The following is a 20,254-nucleotide window of genomic DNA, read 5'->3' on the forward strand; positions in this document are numbered from 1 at the left end:
GGATAAGCATTAACCAACACTGTAACAACTGGTCAGGAGATGATTACCTTGTTACACTGAAATTACTGTGAACAGGGAGAAGAAAAAAAAAAAAAAACAGAACAATTTCAGTATCTCCAAAGTATGTGGGATACACAACATGATGGGGGTGGGGCAGGGCAGCAACGCACTATAGTAGCATGTACGAATCAAATTCTAACTTAGTTTCCTATGCATCTGTTACCCCACTTGTTAGGAGACTTAAATGCAACCCATCTACCACAGCAGTTTCTCCACCATGAAAAACATACATGACTCACTTTCCATTTTTCTTCAAGTGCTAGAAGAAGGGCTTTCTTGCGTTCTCTTTCTTGCAACTTCTCCCTTTCCTCATCAAAATCATCTTTTTTTTCTGGTGCACCAATTAAGTGCAGTTTTGAGATAGATATCACCCATGGATCCACATGTGGACGATAAAAAGGTATCTGCAGTGTTATTTTGCCAATGAAACCTAGATATACAAAACAGAGATGCTATCAGATTCCTTCTTAAACACAATAGTTCACCCTTGGGAAAACTGAAAGAAAAACTGGTGTAAGAAACAAACAAGCTAAACCAAAACTGGATAACCTGAAAACCAGGCTACCTGATTTATTCAAGCTTCTGACTCACAGGTAAAGGCTCTTCTAAAATATGCAATACTTCCTGTTTATAAATATTGGTCCTGCTCACACAAGCAAAATACAAACCTGCCTTTACTTCAAACGGTAATTCAAGTTCCTTCAAGGCATCTTTCTTTAGCGGCAAGTTTTCCAATTCAACAGCACCTACACAAAGCAGAAAAGACAAGTCTGCTAAACAAAACTACGTTAAAGAACGCCAGCTTGAACGTTATAAGCCTAATATGACTGGCACTGTGTTTTAAAGGAAAAAATATCAAACAGGCTTTCATGAGAACAGCCAACCTATCACTTCAAGCTACAACTGCAACGGTTATTTAATATGTTTGTTTATCTTCCCATGCCACGTGTTCAAACTGTTTGATGAGGCCATCTAGAAGCAATCTTCTGCAAGGTTTTAGATCCAAACTTTATCATAACCAAGGAGAAAGCTTCTCCTCAGTGTCTTTTCCAAAGAGATAAAGTGTTTTCTCAATATTACAAAAAGTACGCACAGAAAAGCTTTGATGTGTTATGTGCTCTTCAGAAGCAGCAGATAACAGCAGCAAAAGGTAAACTACAAAGTACTGATCTGAGCACTCTGTAAAAGTACAAGACTCACAAACATAACATGACAGAAACCAGAAGTCTTAATTACAGGGGAGTAACTACCAGCACCAAAACGTAAGAGGTAAAGACTACAGAATACTTCCTGCCACAGTCCCTCAACAGGAAAGATACTGAACAGCATTAAGAAAAATGACACTCAAATATTATATAAACATGCTGATAAGGTATGTTAAGCATATGTTTGAAAGTTTCATATATATTGGTTTAACAGTGTTGATAAAAAGCAACAAAGATAGGAACACAAGAGAATTTCCTATTTATTATGAAGTACTAGCACAAAACTCTGTATTAAAAGGGTTTATATAAATGTTAAACTCAATATTAACTGATTGTTTCTATTCCACCTTCAAATTATTACAAAAACATATCACTTTTTTTTTTTTAATCACAGTATGAAAACACTACAGAAAATAGCACAAAGCCTCACCCTTTAGAAGAGCGACTGAAAGTTGGTCAGTGTTCAGGTTATTGACATATTTGCCCAAATAGGTGTTGAGGACCCAGGCTACCAACCCTTCCAACATGACTGTCCTAGAAGAGGGCAACTAGTGTTTTTCTGTCATTTTCTGGATTTCTGTTCCATAATTACAGTCTAGCTCTGAAAGAAAAAACATGAAGAAAATTATTGTCCAAAACATACACTCTCAGCAGAGCTGACATACTGCTATCACTGTTCTTACTGTAATCAATCTAAAAAACAGTACAACCACTAAGCTTTATTTCCACCTTAAAAAAATGCTTTATGCTATGCCCTTTAATTCTCAAATCAGAGCTGCATATAGAACTTTGATGACTACAGACCACTTCCCATTTGCAAATTAAGTTCATCTTTCCATCCTTTTCCTAATCAAAACACCAGATGTTGTTGCAGTAATCAAAAAGGCCAATCTACAATCCCCTTCCAGAAAAGGGAAGACTAAAATTCCATGCTGATCTGGAGCAGTTTTGCACTGGCCTCTCTGACTTCTGCTGCCAGCATCTTCTCCAAGTTGCCAGCATTCTGGTTTTAGAAGCCTAGTCCAAAGCAACAGCCCAGAGCCTTCAACCATATTTTTATAGAATTCTTATACAACACCTATGAAACAACTCACCCTGCTCAAACCCCTTTTTTGGGAAGAGCGTATGTGTGGGAAGTAATCAGATACAAGTCCCATAAATAGCTCATCAACAGTTACTCTAACAGGTTTGCGAAATGATAGTGTAGATTACTGCATCAAGGATGAGAAAAAAAGCTACATTAGCAAAGCAATACTGGTCATATGTGCAAACATCGCAAACATGAAAACGTCTTACTTTTCTCCAACCGTTTCTGCTTCAACTTAAATGGTAATCAGACCATTAAAACCACTAAGTCCATTTTCAAGTTTTTAACCAGTAAACTGCAAAACTTCTATTAGCTGCTGCAAAGGTAGGATCAAGTATGTTGTTACAGTAAGTAAAAAAGCATGCAGGCCATATCTTCAGGTTAGAATGCAGTAAACCTATCAGTTCCGTGTTTAGAAAAGTGTCCCAATCCCACATACCTCCCTAAACCAGTGTACATAATTCGACTGAGTTCTACGGAGCAGAAAAGCAAGATACATTACTTATTCACATCTGACAATAGAAGAAAATAACAACCTCAAGAACTGTATTTTAAATTATATTAAGATTCTGGGGTTTTTTCCAATAACCAGGTTTGCTTGATTTTAGGCACCTTCATTTGAGCCTTTAGATCTTTAAAAAACAGCCAGTAAAAATATTCAACAAAATAACCAGAATTACGCATATAATGAAAGGCTTTTTGGAAAGTACAGCTATGCTGTCATGCAGAACGAAACACAGCTATAAGTAACACTGGGAAGTCACATTCAATAAGGCATATCTTCATGTTAAACGCATTTTAACACATTTATCTGTTAAACTTCTCAATAGTCTTCAAAATCAACAGCCTTATTCCACATAATAAAGACTGAGCATTTGTACACCTGGGCCACTACTTTTTAGTCTAACAGAACTGATGAGAAACTGAAGTTCAAGCAAAAGCAGATACAGTAATCCTTGCCATATTACCCTTAAAAAAAATAAATAAAAAAGAAATCCACAGGTGTCAGGAGCCAAATCAGAAGATCCTGAAGAGACATTCAGGAGCATGGAACAGGTTAGTGTCTCAGTGACCGAGAACCTTCGGCGCGAGAACAATTCCATGCCTGAAGCCACCACAAGACCTGTAAAGTACATTGCTTCCTTAGCCTAAACTTGTGCATCATAAGCAACTACTTAGGCATCTTTCAAATGTTTTAAGGCTTTTACGTTTGTCATTTTCTCATCCACTGCTGTGTCACTGGGAAGAAAACCGAAACACTTGTTTTCTATGACAGTATTTTTATTTCCTTAACACACATAACAAAAAAGGCACAGTAAGCACTCATCGGGATGAGAATCCAAGACCAAAGCAGGGGCTCGCCCACACCGGCTCACTTTTTCTGGGAGAGGCAGCGGGGCAGAGGGGCCGCGCCGGGCCCGGGAAGCGCGGCGGGAGCTGCGGGCCGAGGCGGGCGGGCTGGGGGGAGACGGACACACTGCGGCCGCACGGCAGGGACGGGACGGGAGGCGCCTCCCGGGCACTCTCCCGTCTCTCCCCCCACGCAAGCAAACGCCCGGTGGGGATTTTGGAAGGCGGCACCGAGAGACCTGTTGGCACACACCACGCGTCGGTGGCGCGGCGAAAGGTCACCTTGCCCGGCGGCGCCCGGGACAGCCCCGAGGCGGCCCTGGCGAGACGGCCCTGGCGAGGCGGCCGGCCTGCGCCCCGCGGGGAGCGCGCCCGCGGGCACCCGGGCGTGGGGCTGAGGCGCCACCAGCCCCGGCGGCGGGGGAGCGCTGCCCGCCGCGGCTCCGGCCCCCCGGCGCAGCGACCGGGGGGGGGCTGCGCGGCCGCCCCTCGCCCCCCCGGGGCCGGGCTGGCGGGGCGGAGCCCTGCGAGGGGCGTGAGGCAGGGAGGGGCCCTCAGGGCCGGGTCCGCGCTGTGCAGCCGCGGGCCGCGTTCCCAGCGATGACTGACGCAGGAGGAAACGAGAGCGGGGGGCCGGGGCCGCCGGCACGGCTCTCCCCCCGGCCCGCCGGCACCCACCTGGACTCCGGTGGCGGCCGCCTCCTCAGTGGCGCGGCGGTGTCGGCGGGCCGCACGCCAATCGATCCCGAGCCAACCGACGGGAGGCGCCTGCGTCGGGGAGCGCCGAGCTGTCGATGGCCGCCTCGCCCGCCTCTTTGAGGCGGAGCCGGCGCGGGCGGGGCGGGCTCTTCCCGCGCCGCCGCTCGGCGCCCTGCGCAGCAGCGCGTGCCCGGCCGGGGCCCCTCAGCCGCTGGCGCCTGCCGAGGGAAATGGCGGGAAGCGCCGGGCCGGGCTGCGAGGCGGGAGCGGCCGCCGCGCCGGGCCGGGCGGCACCTGACACCACAGGGAAGGGCCTTCGGAAAGCAGCAGGTCAACCTGTGGAATTAAAGAACCCATTCCAGAAATTAGAGGTTTTAATAAAGATGTCGGGAAACTTGCAGATACACGTAATTACAAAAAGAGAGGCTGGGTTTTTTTTTGGGGGGGGGGGGGTTTCACAAGCACATTCTTCCTACTTCAACATAAAACTTGGATTTTCCTTCTGTCACACAGCTCTGTAATTTGAGAACCCAGTAAATTAACTGCTGTAACAAGATCTTCCTTTTACTGTTTTTAAAACTTACTCAAAAATCTTCCACTCTTACTCCAGCGCGGTCCCCGTACAGGGAGCTGGTGGGCATGGCCATACCCGCTGCAGCGCAAGGGATTCAAAGCACTCTACAAATTAGGTTTTCTTGCCTAAATCCTTCAGTTCTGTAATGGTTTCAGTGTGGCCATTTTCAAAGTTTTTTTTCTGAAAATTGCCTTCAAGTGCAAGTTTTAATATACAGTTGTGAGAGGTTCCTTCACAGCAGAATTAAAGACCTGATTGTCGGTTCTGTTCCAGAAATAATATTAGTAAAACTCATAGGTCCTGTGGCAGTTTAAACTCTGTATTTTAAAAATCTGTATATCTTCTGTAGTTGCAGAATAAATGCTATTCCAAAATGCCTTTTTCAGTCTAAGGCCTCAGAAATAACTACTGCACTTGGTGTCTCTTGTAGAATAGAACAGTTCGGCTGGAAGGGATGTACAGCAAGCATCTAGTCCAACAGTATGCTTTTATGGCATAAAAGAAAAAAGTTATGCCTACTGTAGGACTTCACTCAATTGTAATTCAGACACCCTACTGCACACTGTGGTTGAATACAGACACCGCAACTGTCGGTTAAGTCACGTATATAAAATATAATTACAGGAAATGGGATCCTAAAAACTGACATCCAAACCCAAAAGATTCCCACTCTGATTCAAGGAAAACCTCTAATAATTTTCTGTAAGAGGTGGCTGGATCTTCAGTGTCAAGCAAGGAACGAAGGAGAACAGGATTTTCTGGTTCTGAGGTTTGAGTCAATTCCCCTCCTTACAGATCATGCTGTGCCATGTCAGGAGCGTGTCCTTTTCGTGAGGTCAGCGGGCATGAGCTCTCTGGCATACATACTCACATAAGCCTTCTCTAATATTCACTGGAACATAGGCAAAAATATTTTGGGTTTATGGTTAACCTCAAAAAAGAGGTCAGAATCAATCAGGGAACCATATTAAATCAACCAGGACACAAAGATGACAAACTTTAGAGCTGTCAATCAAAAGGTATCTACTTCCTACTCCAAGAGGGCGACTACTTAATACAGATTTTCTAAAATAAAATGAAGTATGTACAGCTAATAAAATGCTATTGTTGTAATCTAGTTTAAAAAGCTCCTGCAAAAGATTTCACTCCTTGATATACTTAATGTGGATTTGACAAGTTTGATCCAAAAATGAGCAAAAGCAAACTGTAATAACAAAAGAAATATCCAGGAGGATGAGTGGAAGTATGTCCGTGAAGATACGTGATAGGAAACTGAATGCAATAGTCTGAAAATTAAAATCAAATGGATAATTCATTAGCATTGAATGAATGAAGATTTAACTCCAGTCTCTTGGAAGTGCTGGTCACAGCCATGTTCTTGACAGGTGGCATACCTGAACCCAAATTACCATCACAGGAAGTCTCAGGAGAAAAAAAATCAATGGCATGAAGTTAGAAAAATGTTCCTTTTCAAATCTGGTAAGGATCTCTGGTAGGGTATCACAGAAGAAAGGGAGAAGCTGGCCATTCAGTTTAAAAGAAAATTTTTGTAAACTGCAAAGATCATCCTTTGACTCTCAAAGCTGACAAAAAAAGATTAAAAACCCCAGAAGCATCAATGTCTATATTGGCCTAAAATTTCAAGTCTCTCTAACAATGCTACATTTAACAACGTTTATTTTAGAAGATAATGGGTTGTTTGATTAATTTTATCAGTCGATCAGCATACGATCTGTAATTTCCTTTAACTGGTTTTCATCCCCACATCTTGAATACCCAGGGGAAGCTTCATTTCTTCTGGAAGTCAGTCTTGAAGTAAATTGTCCTCATTTTCTACTGAGATCTGAATTTCAGTTTCTTTTTTCAAGGGGTTTTCTTCTTTGGAAAGGGGAATTTCTTCCCCTGTTGGGGAATAAGAGGGAGCATTTCCATAATCCATGCTTGTTGAACTCGTCTGTTCTGGGAACTGGGAATTGCAGTCTGGACTACATACTTTAACAATACAAGTCACATTCACCTGCGTTCCTCCGTTACCAGAATGTTCTGTCAAATAAACGGAAAACACATTAAACACAGAAGAATGAAACCCAAAACAGGACAGCTGGATTCTTTATCCAGTGCTTTGACTTCAAGCTAAAATAGACACTAAACATCGTCTTGCTTCACTTAATTTAGGCAAGCTGGTGGAGTTGGTTCTATAACATTTTAGGGGTTTTTTTTGTACCATAAAATCCACATGTCATCCCATAAATAAATACATACATACAGAGCCCTGGATCACAGCCAACTCCCTACCCATCTGTTGCCATCTCAGATGCTTTTGACAATGTTCTTTTCTTACTGCTCCCTTTGGCTCTTACTCCACTCACAGGTAAGCGCCTACACCACCGCACCAATCCCCTAGGCTGCAAATAACTTCTCCACTGAGCACACACGCTTTACTGTCTGAGGCTGACAGCTAAAATCAATCGCTTCTTGTTTTCAGAAGTTACAAAATACTCTCTGCTGAACGTGAGTCTGATGTTTTATCCTGCCACTTAAACTTCTGCTAAAAAGACTCAGAATCAATAATCAAATGTCAAGGGGTTCTTGATCATTCTGATACATTCTTACCTGAACTCGCAGAGTGGTGTCTGTCTCCACTGTGAAGCTTACACCCTTCTGCAGCTGAGTGTTGCTGCTGAAATTCTTCTGTTTTTTTCTTTTCATTGTTCTTGTTATTTACTACACTGACTCTTGCAGATCCAGTTGGACGATTCAGGGCGCTACTGCTGGACCCAGAAGTTTCCAAGAGATGCTGTTCCTCCTGTTCAGAACTGCTGGAGTTTTGTGATCCTGTATTTCTTGGGGTTTTGTCACACTGCTTTTCTGTAGCGGAAAAAGGCTGGAACATTTGCAGAAAAATGCAAAATGTTAATCTTTTTAACAAACACTAACAAAGAGCTGGTCAGTACTTAGCCAGCTAAAGGAACCACTGGTAATGGCCATTTGCATAGTGATGACTAAGTAAAATTCATACCAGCTCATCAGGCGTTCAACAAAATGAGCCTGTCTCCTGAAGGCACCTACAGTTCGACACTGATTGCCCAGGGAACAGAGGATCTATAGGCTGCTCTGCTGAACCGCAGCTGTGCTTTGTTGCTGACACAGCCTAATGTCAAGCGAGGCTGGTGCATTTTGTGCGTTATGTAAGTTATCTTACACTCTACCTTGGGGACCAGACCACCTCATTCTCACTCCAGTTGCCTTTCTGCTGTTTTCTTCTGCTTAGGTAAGACTGCATGATTTCTGTGTTAACTTCTAAAGAAATAGAAAAGATGGAAAGGAAGGAGTGACACTCACCGAATCTGCTGCTGTGGTCGGTGGAGAGTATACAAGGGCTGCAAGTGAGGAAAAAGTTTATTAGCACCTAAATTTGTTTCTGTTGCAAAATCTGCTCTCTTAACTACTCTCATCCTCTGCTCCTCAAATAAACTCCAAATGTACGTTTATTACACAGTGTTTGAAAATGTTGAAAGCTATATTGTATTGATTTCATAACTGTGACTTAAATTTAGCCAGCAAGCAAAGAGGACGCTCTACATGAATTAGTAAGTGAGAAAAAGCATTGATGACAATAAACTATGGTCATCACTGTTTAATGATAACATTTGATAATGTCTAATATTTAAATGATGAAGTACAAAATATTTAACAATCTCCAGTAGGAGTACAGCTGTTGCACAGCTGTCCAGCTCCACTAGGATGTTGTATGTTTGGACAATTGTCTAAAATCAGAGGAACAAGAGAGATTTGAATGGGACATTTCCCTTACTGTATCCCTGTACTGAGATTAATTTCACCCCATGTGATTCAATAAAGATACTTTTATTCTAAATACATATTGAATTCCTGGAGTATTTAATTCTACTTTTCTGTAGCTGCAAAGCTTATGTGTTCAAGCTGATTTGCCTGAGTTTTCTCTTAGTCTCTCTTCTATTGACCTTTGAAGCTTCTTGCCAATTTCGTCCCAGTATACTAGAGGAACGGTGTCAAATGCTCCGCACGGTTTCACAGAGCTACAGGTTGCCAGCTAGTGAGGCAGAAACCTGTAAATCATCGCCTTATCCACTTGAAAGGAAAATAAACTAACTCATACATTATTAGACACCAAAGAATCTCCACATTTGTTATACTTCATCCATAGACAGCCATGAGAAAAGCTTCAGAGAGCTAGCATCTTCTAAGACAGTAATGGTAGTCAACCACTAGGCTCAAATCCATACAAAATCAGGTGACACTCTTTCCTGTATTTACAGATCTGCTTGTTTTCAATTCATGAATCTTACCTTTTTTTTTGGAGACTACACAATACCCCAAGATAGCGATTATCAGGACCAATAACAACGGCCCTGCTACTGATCCTGAAATAAATAAAAAAGATATATTATTTAGCAGGTGGATCTGATAAAGTATCTAATTAGAAAGAGGTAGTTTTGTAGCTTCTGTCCACGGCTACAAAAGCTAAATCTACAAATACCAGTGGTGTTTGACATTCACATTTGATGCCTCTGTTGTCAGATACCAACATCTCATTTCAGTCTCCACCACTTCATAAAATCGAATTTTCCTTTCCGGAGAAGTCAGGACAGACTTTTGGCCTCGGTCACAAAACATGTCTCTAGGCTAGCAACAGTTTGTTAAACACACAGCCAGGCAGCCCAGAATGCTCCTAAACATACATGCCTTCCAGACAGGTTGTGAACAGGAGAGAACGCATCCACACCTGCGAATGCCACAAGGACCTCCTGTCTTGGGAAAGGCTGCCAGAAATCTCCAGACTTCTCACCAGGGAGTTTAAGAAGTCAGGTTTGCCTCAGTCCAGAACCTAAGATACACCTTTTTCTACCAGCTCCTTCACAGTAGCAGTTCTCAGGAAATGCTTTGTATAATCTAGTTTGGGGCTTTTTAGAACTATTTCCAGCATTACAAAGTCTCTTGGGTAGCGCAGATGCACAGGTAAGTACTGCGCCACTCACTACGAGCAGTGTCATACTGAATTAATTCAGCTCTTCTGCAGCTCTGAGTACAGGTCGTTGGTCCTAGAAAGAAGCTGAACAGTAAATACAAACTTGCTTCCTAGCCAGACAGAAGTAACTTTAAATGAGTTAACAGCTCACCGATGATGTAAGACACGTCAGTCACAGAGTTTGAAGTGACAGGTCGAGTTATTTTTTCAGGTTTGTTGGAAGGCAAGCTTTGTGTCAGGAGCAGGTTCAAAACAGTGTGAGGTAGAACAGTGGCAACCGCTTTTCTTGAGTCACTGCAAACAGTGTCATTCACGCTGTTTCCAGGAATAGCCACTGATTTACAACTGCAAGAAACAAAAAGAGAAGTTAGGAAAGAAATCAGCCCTGTGCACAGTTGAGGTTGCTATTAGACAGAAACACCGGCTCACACTGTATGTGGTATACAGCTGGTATCGTAAGATTCCTCACGTGAAAAAGTGCCAGGAGGACAAGGTTTGCATTCTGTATCTGTGCTATCTGTCCCTTTAAACAAACAGAAAAACTCCCGTTAGTCATCTAGTGAGAAACAAAAATGAATAATCAAGGTCGGCAGTACAGATCCTGGAAGTGATACAGAGACAGTAGACAAAAATACAGTCTTTAACTGTAGAGATTAATCTGAAACACCCACCCAAACACAAATCAGAAGATTCACTGGCTGTTAGTTTCGTGCCCATCGTAGTCAGTCTTTTTCAAAGACTATAAAAACCCATCAAAAGGTTAAAATATGGTACTGCAGACAAAGCTGAGCTTTTCCACTGGTCCCTGGCAGACTGACCACCTACTCCATTCTGTTGGAGCTCTGTATCTTTTCAAATGATTCTTAGTTTCTTAAAAATACTCAGTGTTCCACCTTTTTGAATTATATTCATCATCTTGAGACAGCTACATTATCAGAGCGGTGAATTTCACCATCTAATAAAAACAGATTAATTCTGCAGGACAGCATAGTCATCATTATTTACCATAACCAAAATTCAAAGTGAAGCTCTGTTTCAAGGATTTCAGGAGGAATTAAGTGGTTTTGAGTCTGAGTATCTTTATAGAATAAATCACACAGTAGAGCAAAACAAAGGAAGATTAAGTTGGATCGGGGAACTTTATGATATATGGTAGTAACAGATAGCAACTTCTTGTCCCTTTGGATATACCTCTTGAGAATACTGTTGCTCTAATTACTGCCTACTTGCTAAGATAATGCTTGCACTAAAAAGAATGCATAACTCTAAGGAATTAAAAGGCCATATTCCTGTAAATTACTGAGTTGGAGACAGGTTCAGAAATATTTATGCAAAAAAAAATAACCCTCTTCATAGAGTAAAACTATTTTGTGTGTGTAGAGAATTAAATTACCTCTTCTGGAAACTCTGTAACCTTTTCCACATTTTTTATGCACTTTACAGATTTCGCAGTACCCAAATATTTTCGAAATGCAGTACTCATTGGGTGGGCAGCTACAGATTCTGTCCTGTGATTTAGTGCATGTCTGATTCTGCACAAATCCTGTTTGTAAAACAAAAATAAGGGAAGATATCATTAGCAACATATAAAATCATAGCCTGCAACATTTCAAGTTAATATGAGGTGATGTTCACGTACCATAAACTGAAGACAATTTTGCAGCTTCTGGCTAGTATACCATCGTAAAACAAATACATTATATGCCCCAAAACCTACATTTTCAGAAGAGTTTACTCTATCTCTCTCTCACTCGCTCTAGGAAAGGAGAAATTTGCATCTATAGAATGCACATTTGAAACTCTGTACCTATAGTTGCATTATATTGTATCATAACCATAAATATGCAAATTTGTGTTACCTGTGTTCATCACTGCAGTATCTGGGGGCCACACCAAGATCTGCAGTCTATGCAGATCGTGCAACTGTATCCAAAGTGATTGGGACCTTATTACAGACATTTTCATACTGTAATTAACCAGTTTTATAGGATTATCTATTTAGATGAGACCAAAGATAAAGACTGTATCCTTTTACTTGCCAATGAGTCAAGTAGATAATTTTCTACACCAGTTTCTGTTAGAAATGGTGGGCAACAGTGTGACTGAATTTGTTAATGCATGTGATCCATTAGACTGATCTACAGACGTTGGTACAACCTTATTTATTGTTTTGCTGCTTTAACAAACTCATCCAGCATGCTCTCACTGACTATGCTGCTTTGCAAAAGAAATAAAAATAATATAGAACTATCACAACTAGTGCTGGCTGTTGTCAGTTCAGCAGACAAACCGAGATGACTGGATGCTGGAATGTAATTACGCATTCACCTCTGTGCAAGTCAGGTCTTAAGCTCCCTGGGCTGGAAAGTATAAGCAGGAAGTTACTCTGCTGATGAAATCTGGATCCATTTTAGCGATGCAGTGCCTTAGTTCCCAAGAATGTAAGATTGGTGTCACATTTTTAGGACTTAGAAAGAAAATGGGGCAGGGCTGCCTGCAAGGCTTTTCCCTGATTCTTTTCCACAGATCTTACCAGTACCAACAGCATGAGAATGGGACTACACGAGTGACAGACAAAAGCACCTCGTTCTCTTAGGGAGAAAAGACTAAGTTAAACCAAGCCCAGCCTGAGCAGGCTGTTAAAGTCACAAATGCCTCTTTAGCCACCCAAGCCTACCTTTCCTGCAGGGTGGCGAGCAGGCAAAGCACTGCGGAGACCGATTCCAGATTGCTGTGTATGTGTTAGGGCTACAGGGACTGCACTTTGTGTCCACAGTGTGACTGCAGCTCTCAGTCTTGTATTCACCTATTAAAAAAACAAAACCAAAACAAAACAAACAAAAAAAAAAAGCAGAAAGCCTCTCATTGGAAAAGATCACTAGGAATTGTTTAAGGTTAAGTTTCATTCTTAGCTGTAGAAACCCCTTCCCTTCACTGCCACTATCAGATTGGTAATGTACACCAAGTACGTACTGACTTCAAGGAGGACTGCATGTATATACAGGGAAACTCTGATTTGATTTATGTTGTTCTGGTTTGACCCCCTTTTCCTACATTCAGTTCAGTGAATTCCAGACATGTTCAAAACCAGGCAGCCTCAATCCTTAACAAAACCCCTCAACATACACTTTGATGCAGCCACCATGGTACATAAACCAAACTTTTTACCCTCCTAGAAGCTGTGTTTTGTGGCGACACAGAGGATGGCTTTTCACGCCAAAAGTCTGGCATGTGGCAGAATGATGTGTCTGGGTGAGGCCCTTACTACCTTTACAGGCAGCGAGTGAAGAAGGCTTAATAAAGTGTTATCACAAACAGACCTGAATTAGAAGTTCACCACTTGTCATTACCGAAGGGACGTGAGCTCACTCATTTTCCTTCAGCTCTTCAGCCAACCCTAACACAGCAAAGCAGTCAGTTTCCAAAGCTACTGGCATTCCAGACAAAATCAAAAGCTATCAAAGGTAGTTTCTCCAATGCTTCTCACCAACAACAGAGTTCAGTGCAGTGGTGGGAATAAGTAAATATGAGCTCCAACATACCCATTTTGGAGAAAGGGAAACACCTCAGTTGCCATTTCCCCCTTGCTTGAAAGGAGGAAGATAAAAGTCAATGTCTCATATCCTGTACAGAAATATCCTGGAAAATATACTCAGAAAGCAGGAGTAACACTTAAATTTTTTGGAGCTGCTTGGAGAATCTCTGTTCTGCAAAAGAATGATCCCTGGAGGCGAGCCATAGGAATTATTTCCAAAGACTTTGTTTTTCCGTGTACTTACTTGAAGCTTAACATTCTGCCTCCCACATCCTGCTAATGATTTAGGCTTCAATTTTTCATAAATTACAGTAAAAAAATTTGAATTCACAATGAAAATAATGATTTTAGACTTGTTGTCTAAACAACTTGTTGTCCAGAGTTTGTTATTCTAAAAAATAAAATTAAGGAGGAATAGACAGAACAGTACAGACCACAACAGAAAAAGGTTTTACCTATGAATTACCATCTTTCATCTGTTGTGTTTTTAACAAAGGAAGTTTGACAGGTCTATCTAGACATTTTCGGTTAATTCAGACAACTGTGACTGCTTCAGCACATACTGATTTCCTGCTTAAACTTCCGGATCTCTCTGACAGAAACTCAGCATTTATGGAGACAAATTTTGCTTGCTCAGCATGTAATAAGAAAAAAAGGCAGATTTTTGCTGTGTCTAATCTAGTAATATAATGACAACTCATTGCAAAAACTCTGTTAGCAAAATATCCAAACAGCATTACTGCCCCAAGAAAAGCCAACCCACACAACCACATTTCGGTTGTCATCAACTTTTGATAACAAAAGATCACTAATAATTACCACTGGAGTGTAAGACATGACACCTCAAAGCAGACAGTTTCTGTATTCTTGCACCCAGTCTCTGATTCTGCAGTGTCTGATTTACAGTAAAAGACAACAAAACTCCTTTAATGAGCTATTATAGATTAAGCTCTCCAATGGAAAGCCCCCCTATATGAGTGGTATTATCAAAGTACAGAAACTAAGCTCTACCTCATGTCCTGTTTTACAACGTTTTTCGTATTAGTGGGCTTGGGTCTGACACATGTTGTCGAATTTTTGCAATCCCCTTAGCAAGCTGTTGCTCCCACCCCAATGTTGACTTACAAATACTTTACTCAAAATACCAAGCAAAGCTGGGCTTACAAAAGCTCAGCAAAAAGCTGGGCTTACAAGAGCTCAGCAGCCTGCCTCCTGATAAGCCCTGGCCAGGTGAACCCTGTACGAGAATTCCAGTTCTGGTGAACAACGTGTCTCTTTTGCAGATGGGTTTTACGTTCACAGCATTTCATTGTCTTCCAGCTAGAGTGCATTACAGCAGCAAAAATCCAATGTTCTTCCAATGTATAAGTAATCAAAAGGTGCTATGCTTACCTGAAAACTGACTGAATTTGGCTATGTAAAGTAATAATTTGAATTATAACCTACCTGGAGGGCACTGGCTGCAACATTTATTAAGTTCTTCCTCATAGAATTCCGTGCTGGGATCTTTGCATTTTGCAAACTGTGGTGTATAAGGCAATGAATATTCCTAGGAGAAATTAATGGAAGATCATGAACCACAAGTCCATTCAAACTGTAGAGATTCAAAAAGAGACAAACACTTAAAGATCAGTGCAGTTCCGACCACCTTCCTTTCCCAGGCAGTGATGTAAGCCTGATGAAACAGAAAGCAGCAGACGCCATAAACTGAAGGAGAATGCACAGCTTATAAGCTACTTGAGACCATTTACAGATTCCTCTGTTTTCCAAAGATCTGTCACAACGAACAGGTGATTTCTCCAGGTTTTATGTTCAAAAGAATGCAATGGAACTATGGGATCACACCTGGTCACCACAGCATCCCCTAAACCAAAGGACTAAGTACCTATTCTCATTTGCCATGATTCAACCCTTGACAAAACACTAGTGAAATGTAAATTCCTACTTGTGGGTTTGTGGGGAGAAGCATGTTCTGGAAGTGGCTACGTACCTTCTTTCTTAGTAGGTCTACTCCCTATACATATTTCGAGCCCCATCTGAAACTAGAAGATTGATTTTGCTCCTTAATTCCCTCAGGCCTCTTGAGCTGGTGGACAAGGGAGCTGCAGGTCCAGCACTACTGCAGTGCTTGAAGGAATCTTTCTGTTTCCATCAGTGGGTGCCACGAAAGGCCACAGGGCACTATGCTCCATTCTCTACTGTGCTTATGTTCATTACGTCCTCACTTACACCCATGTGCTATCCAGGTAAGATAACTCACCCCTTCAGTCAGAGGACCTGCACTATTAGAACTGTTTCACCAAAGGAAAGGAAAAAAGGCTTTTCTCATTCCAGATACTCTGTGATTCCTTTCTGAATGAGAAAGGCCTTGATGTTTTGAAAATGATGCCTCCAAAAACTGCACTGCTGCTTCTGAAAAGGAGCAACTGGCTGCAAAACATAATTAGAAATAAAAAACGCTACCTATCATGGCAGGTCAAATGTGCAAGAAATAGTCACAAAATACAATGTACCTTATTTTCAGCTCACGCGGATCAGCACAGCTCAATGATTTCAATGAACAAGTGTCAAAATATTGGAGGACCTGCTATTCATTTTCAAAGGGAAAAATGTAGTCACTCAAAAGAAAAAGGCTAATATTAGATAGTACAAGCGTAGGAGTTTCCTGCTAGATCAGAAAGATGCTGTTCAAAAAGTATGTGACGCTGCTCAGCCTTCTGCAGTCTGAAAAGACCGCTCAATGTATAATCTACACACATTTAGAGAAGTACTTTAAAAAAGTATTACTAAAAAGAGAAATCAAAACAGGAACATGCTCTTGAGACGCCGGTAATGAAAAAATCCTTCCTCCTTACTGAAAAAACATGTTGATTATCTATTGTGTCTTCATATTACGGACAAAGGAGAGTAACACTTCCCACTCTCAACAATTGCTTAAAGGGAACCCAACTTTTCTTATGCAGCTTGTTGAAATACTTTACTTTTTACCTAGCTGTATAAAAAAAAGGGTTTTGCCCATCTACTCAATGGTCAGTGTCTAAAAGAACCTTTCCTGAGAATGTGAAGGCAGAGAAAGGCATTCTTGAGTTTCAATATTTATCCCAGAAAAGAAAAAAGGAAAGAAACCATTTAAGTAGGAGTTTCACAGCCTCTATTTAAGACGCTGTGAAAGCCGGTAACGCTGACCAGCCATCAGGACAATTCTGGTCTCTCCTGATCCGTCAGTTGAGCTCAGGACTAGACTGGGGAACTGGGGACAGGTTTCACTAGTACCAGCCCCATTCTCTCACAGCCCGATCAATGAGAAACAGTCAAGCTGCAAACTGAAGAACGAACTTTGTAAAGATGCCTTTAACAGGCTAGAAACTGTGATGGAGTGGGGAAGGATGGAAAAAAAAAATTCTCCTTAAACACTAGAGCAGGTGAAATAAGAAAGAGCTGCCAAGCACAAAGTGCAGTTTTCAAATTCTGCTCTTTGTCTTTTGATGAGAAGAAAGCCAGGTTTGCAGGAAACATGCTGCAGCCTCAAATACCTCCAAAATCTACTTTGGCCTCCATTTTTGCTTTCCAGTTAAAAAGGCTTACTTAAAGGGGGCTTGCATGAGGACTGAAGACTTTGAAGTAAAAGCAAGAGGCTCTGCTCTCATCAGAAGTATTTTTAAGTTACTTTCTTGTTTATTAAAAAAGATCAGGTGTTGTCATCACATTTTTGTAGTCACTATGATCAACTTCATTAAAACAAATACTGGAGAGTTTTTTTTCAAATGTAAAACTTCACTGCAAGAGCAGACACAGAAAAAAAAATGTGGAGAAATAAAATAAACCGCATCACATATTACCCTGCTGGTGAGGCTTCCTGGCAAAAAATGCTCTTATCTTCTGCATTACCTGCTGTAAATACTGCCCTGTGAGTTAAAGACACAGGAAAACCTGTCGGTTGATGGGTTCACATCTATTTCTCTTAAGTTGTGCTTCAAAGGGTCTCTCTACTGTCTGATAGAATCTCCCTGAAATTTTATCTGATGCTCTGTGGCTCTCAGTAACATACAACTGACAATTTCTAGCCAACTGTCCTCAAAGAACATTATGGGAAACTAAAAGGGAGTTGTAACTCACATAGATACAATTTCTATACACACATGAGCTCAGCTTTGTTTGCACTGAAAGGATGCCATTACTTTTAGTAGTTACTTCCAATGTAAACTAGTTTAATCAAAGCTGTCAAGGCCAGCAGTAAAATCTCCTACTCTGTCAGAGGAATTGCAGGCCTCCTAAGTATAAAACTTTCCTAAATTTCTTGGCTACACGACAACCCCAGTTTTTCTAGCCATCTCACCAATTCGACGGGCTGAGTTGGGCAGTACAATGTTTGTATCTGGCATGCAGATCCGTAGGCCACTTTGGGCTGAAAGACTGATGAGTAGGGCCAGATTCTATTCCACAAGCCTTGCATTTTGTTACTGTTTGTATCTCTCGTAAGTCCTTATTTTGCCTTCTGCTTTTATTGATTCTGTGTTCTGTTAGCAGATTGTCTGAAGGGAAACTAACCTGATGTTGCTTCTTTTGTTCTTACACCCTTAGAACTTGTCAGATTAGGCAGTAGTGTCTAAGGGCAGCAGACTTTTAGGGTATTTACACAAACAAAATGAAGACTTTGTAAGACTCCATCTAATTTGACAGGTACAAGTAGAAGTATAATGCCATATCTATCTAGCAGCAGAAGCACAAACATTATTAAACATGAAGTTTAGTCTAGCTGTATACCCATTAATCAAATTAAGCAATCTATTTTGACACAGAAACTAGTGAACTATGCTTGCCTTTGACTACACAACTCACTAGGGAGATTTCTGCAATGCCTGCGTATTGAGCAATAGCTAAGAAGTTAGATGCAAAAAGTCAATGACTCAAGACTCTCTCTCCAGAGTGCCTGAATTGTTTGAATCAGTTTTCCCATCTGCACTACAGACACCCAGTATATAAGTGACCTGATTTGTCACTGGGGAGGAGTGGGCTAACAGCACTCTCCACGCAGCTGAGAGGTTAGTACAACTCTACGTAGGCACAAGTACAATGTTTCCAAGATTCCCTATATCCTACCCCTGGAAGATAAAAGGAGTGGAGAACATGCCTGTATCTCATGATTTTCAAGCCTGCAGCTGTACCTGTGCTGTGTGGAGCAGCACTAGTAAAGGGAAACGGCCTGCGGGGTGGGGGGGTGTCCCCAGTTGTACAGAGACCAACCACAACCGAGACCCCAGTCAGCACCAGAGCTGAGCCCATGTCACGAACTACAACACAAGGTCTGGATTCAGACTTCTTCCAAATTGGAAGAGCTTGAGCCAATGCACCAACCTGGCTCTACCTATTGATAAGGTAGTTCAGGTCTCAACTACTCCCAGCCTGTCACAATTTTACGGGCACATTTAGGGTGAAAGGAGAGTTAAATCCTTTCCAATCCAAGCCCTTTGTTCAGCAAGAAGCATGACAAAACTTCACACTTAAATTCTGGTGGTAAGATCTGCTACAATTCTGAGATTCTCCCTTCTTAATCTGTACTACCCTACCCACTCCAAGGTGTTCAGTAAATCAGGTTCAAAATACTATCACCTTACAAAAACCAGGGCTGAATCAAAAATTAGTGAGAAGCAGTTAAAAGAATTACTTTAACGTAGTATCAGCCTGCTATAGCACCCAGTGCTCCTTGACCACTACATAATTCCAGGTTCAATACACATTCTGACATCCTCATCTGGTTTCACTGAACCTTTTTGCCTTATCAAGGCTAAATTAATAAGATTAAATAAACTTGTAAATAACATACACATCCTACGAAAAGGCAACAACCTGTACATCTCAGCAGCATTTCCATATTAATCTTCACAAGCCAGGACACTTTAAAATCAGATAGAAAAATACTATCACTATACCAGTACAGCATACATCAAAGTCAAATAGATCCCATCAAGCTCTTTGGTTTAAACAGTTAAAAGCATTCATTGCCAAGGAGTGGCACAGCTGGATACAAAAGAGAACAGTCGCAGCTGCAACGCATCAGGTCTTCGATGTGAATTAAAGGGCTTTTCTATGTAAATAAGGTAGTTTAGGGAACCACCAGGGCACAACAAGCTCTTCCTGTTTAGACAACGGTGTAAAATACACGCGGATTTACATCGTGCGCTTGCCGGGCCACTCACAGTTTTTTGCAAATATTCAAACAAGCCTGAAAAGCGAACCCATTTCCAGTGAAAATCCAGGAAAAACGGTTAGTCATCGCTTTGGGAAGGCAGGAAATAACAACGGCATAGCCGCAGGGAGCCCGGTGCGCTGTGAACAAGTCCAGGAGCGGGACTCGAGGCTGCTGCGAGCGCCGCTCCGAGCTCAGCGCAGCCAGGAGCGGGCGGGTGGTCCGAGGGACCGCGACGGCAACAGCGAAACGGCGCCCACGGGCTGCGCCCCCCCGCAAGCGCCACGGCGGGGGGCTGCCGCACCACGGCAGGCGCCGGACCCCGCGCAGCCGGTGCAGCCGGAGCGGCCCCCCGCCCCCAGCCCCGCACTCACCCGGCCGCCCGCGGCGTGGAGCAGCGCGGCCAGCAGCGCCCAGCGCGGCCCCATCCCGGGAGGCTGCCGGCGGTACTGGCACGGCACGGCGCGGGGCGGGGCTGGCGGCTGCCCGGCCCCGGTCCCGGTCCCGGCGGGGAGCACCGCCCCGGGGCCCCCGCAGTGCCGGTGGGAG

At 42.4% G+C, this 20,254-nt stretch overlaps 2 protein-coding genes across 7 annotated transcripts in view; both read right to left on the bottom strand.

The window, feature by feature from the left end:
- The window catches only part of VPS13D (vacuolar protein sorting 13 homolog D), a 107,576-nt gene extending 103,054 nt beyond the window's left edge, over nt 1–4,522 (bottom strand). For all 6 annotated transcript variants that reach the window (XR_008731233.1, XM_055703965.1, XM_055703968.1 and 3 more), the window contains exons 1-4: nt 4,381–4,522; nt 1,696–1,866; nt 729–806; nt 300–490 (exon numbers count right to left, since the gene is read on the bottom strand). Coding sequence is in view for 5 of the 6 variants with exons in the window: in XM_055703965.1 (XP_055559940.1) it covers nt 300–490; nt 729–806; nt 1,696–1,792 (366 nt within the window). In the remaining variant the exon portion in view is untranslated. The remainder of the gene's footprint in view (nt 1–299; nt 491–728; nt 807–1,695; nt 1,867–4,380) is intronic.
- A 332-nt stretch (nt 4,523–4,854) lies between these two features.
- TNFRSF1B (TNF receptor superfamily member 1B) lies at nt 4,855–20,208 on the bottom strand. Its single transcript, XM_055703980.1, has 10 exons — nt 20,080–20,208; nt 14,965–15,067; nt 12,661–12,789; nt 11,377–11,526; nt 10,413–10,506; nt 10,135–10,328; nt 9,304–9,378; nt 8,318–8,355; nt 7,589–7,859; nt 4,855–7,018 (listed from the first exon to the last, which is right to left on the bottom strand). Exons 1-10 carry the CDS (start codon nt 20,131–20,133, stop codon nt 6,780–6,782), a joined length of 1,347 nt encoding a protein of 448 aa, XP_055559955.1. The 5' UTR covers nt 20,134–20,208; the 3' UTR covers nt 4,855–6,779.
- Between the last annotated feature and the right edge of the window lie 46 nt (nt 20,209–20,254).

Source organism: Falco cherrug, chromosome 3 (genome assembly GCF_023634085.1).
Source record: "Falco cherrug isolate bFalChe1 chromosome 3, bFalChe1.pri, whole genome shotgun sequence".
In the NCBI taxonomy this organism is placed as follows: Eukaryota; Metazoa; Chordata; class Aves; order Falconiformes; family Falconidae; genus Falco; species Falco cherrug.

Bases quoted from the DNA above. Each gene is read 5' to 3' on its own strand.
- TNFRSF1B (XM_055703980.1), bottom strand. From the start codon at position 20,133: ATGGGGCCGCGCTGGGCGCTGCTGGCCGCGCTGCTCCACGCCGCGGGC. The intron at 11,527-12,660 runs GTAGGCTTGGGT...TTTTACAAACAG, and splicing joins CTCGCCACCCTGCAGGAAAG to GATTTGTGCAGAATCAGACA. The intron at 8,356-9,303 runs GTAAGATTCATG...CCTCACTTGCAG, and splicing joins TGTAGTCTCCAAAAAAAAAG to CCCTTGTATACTCTCCACCG.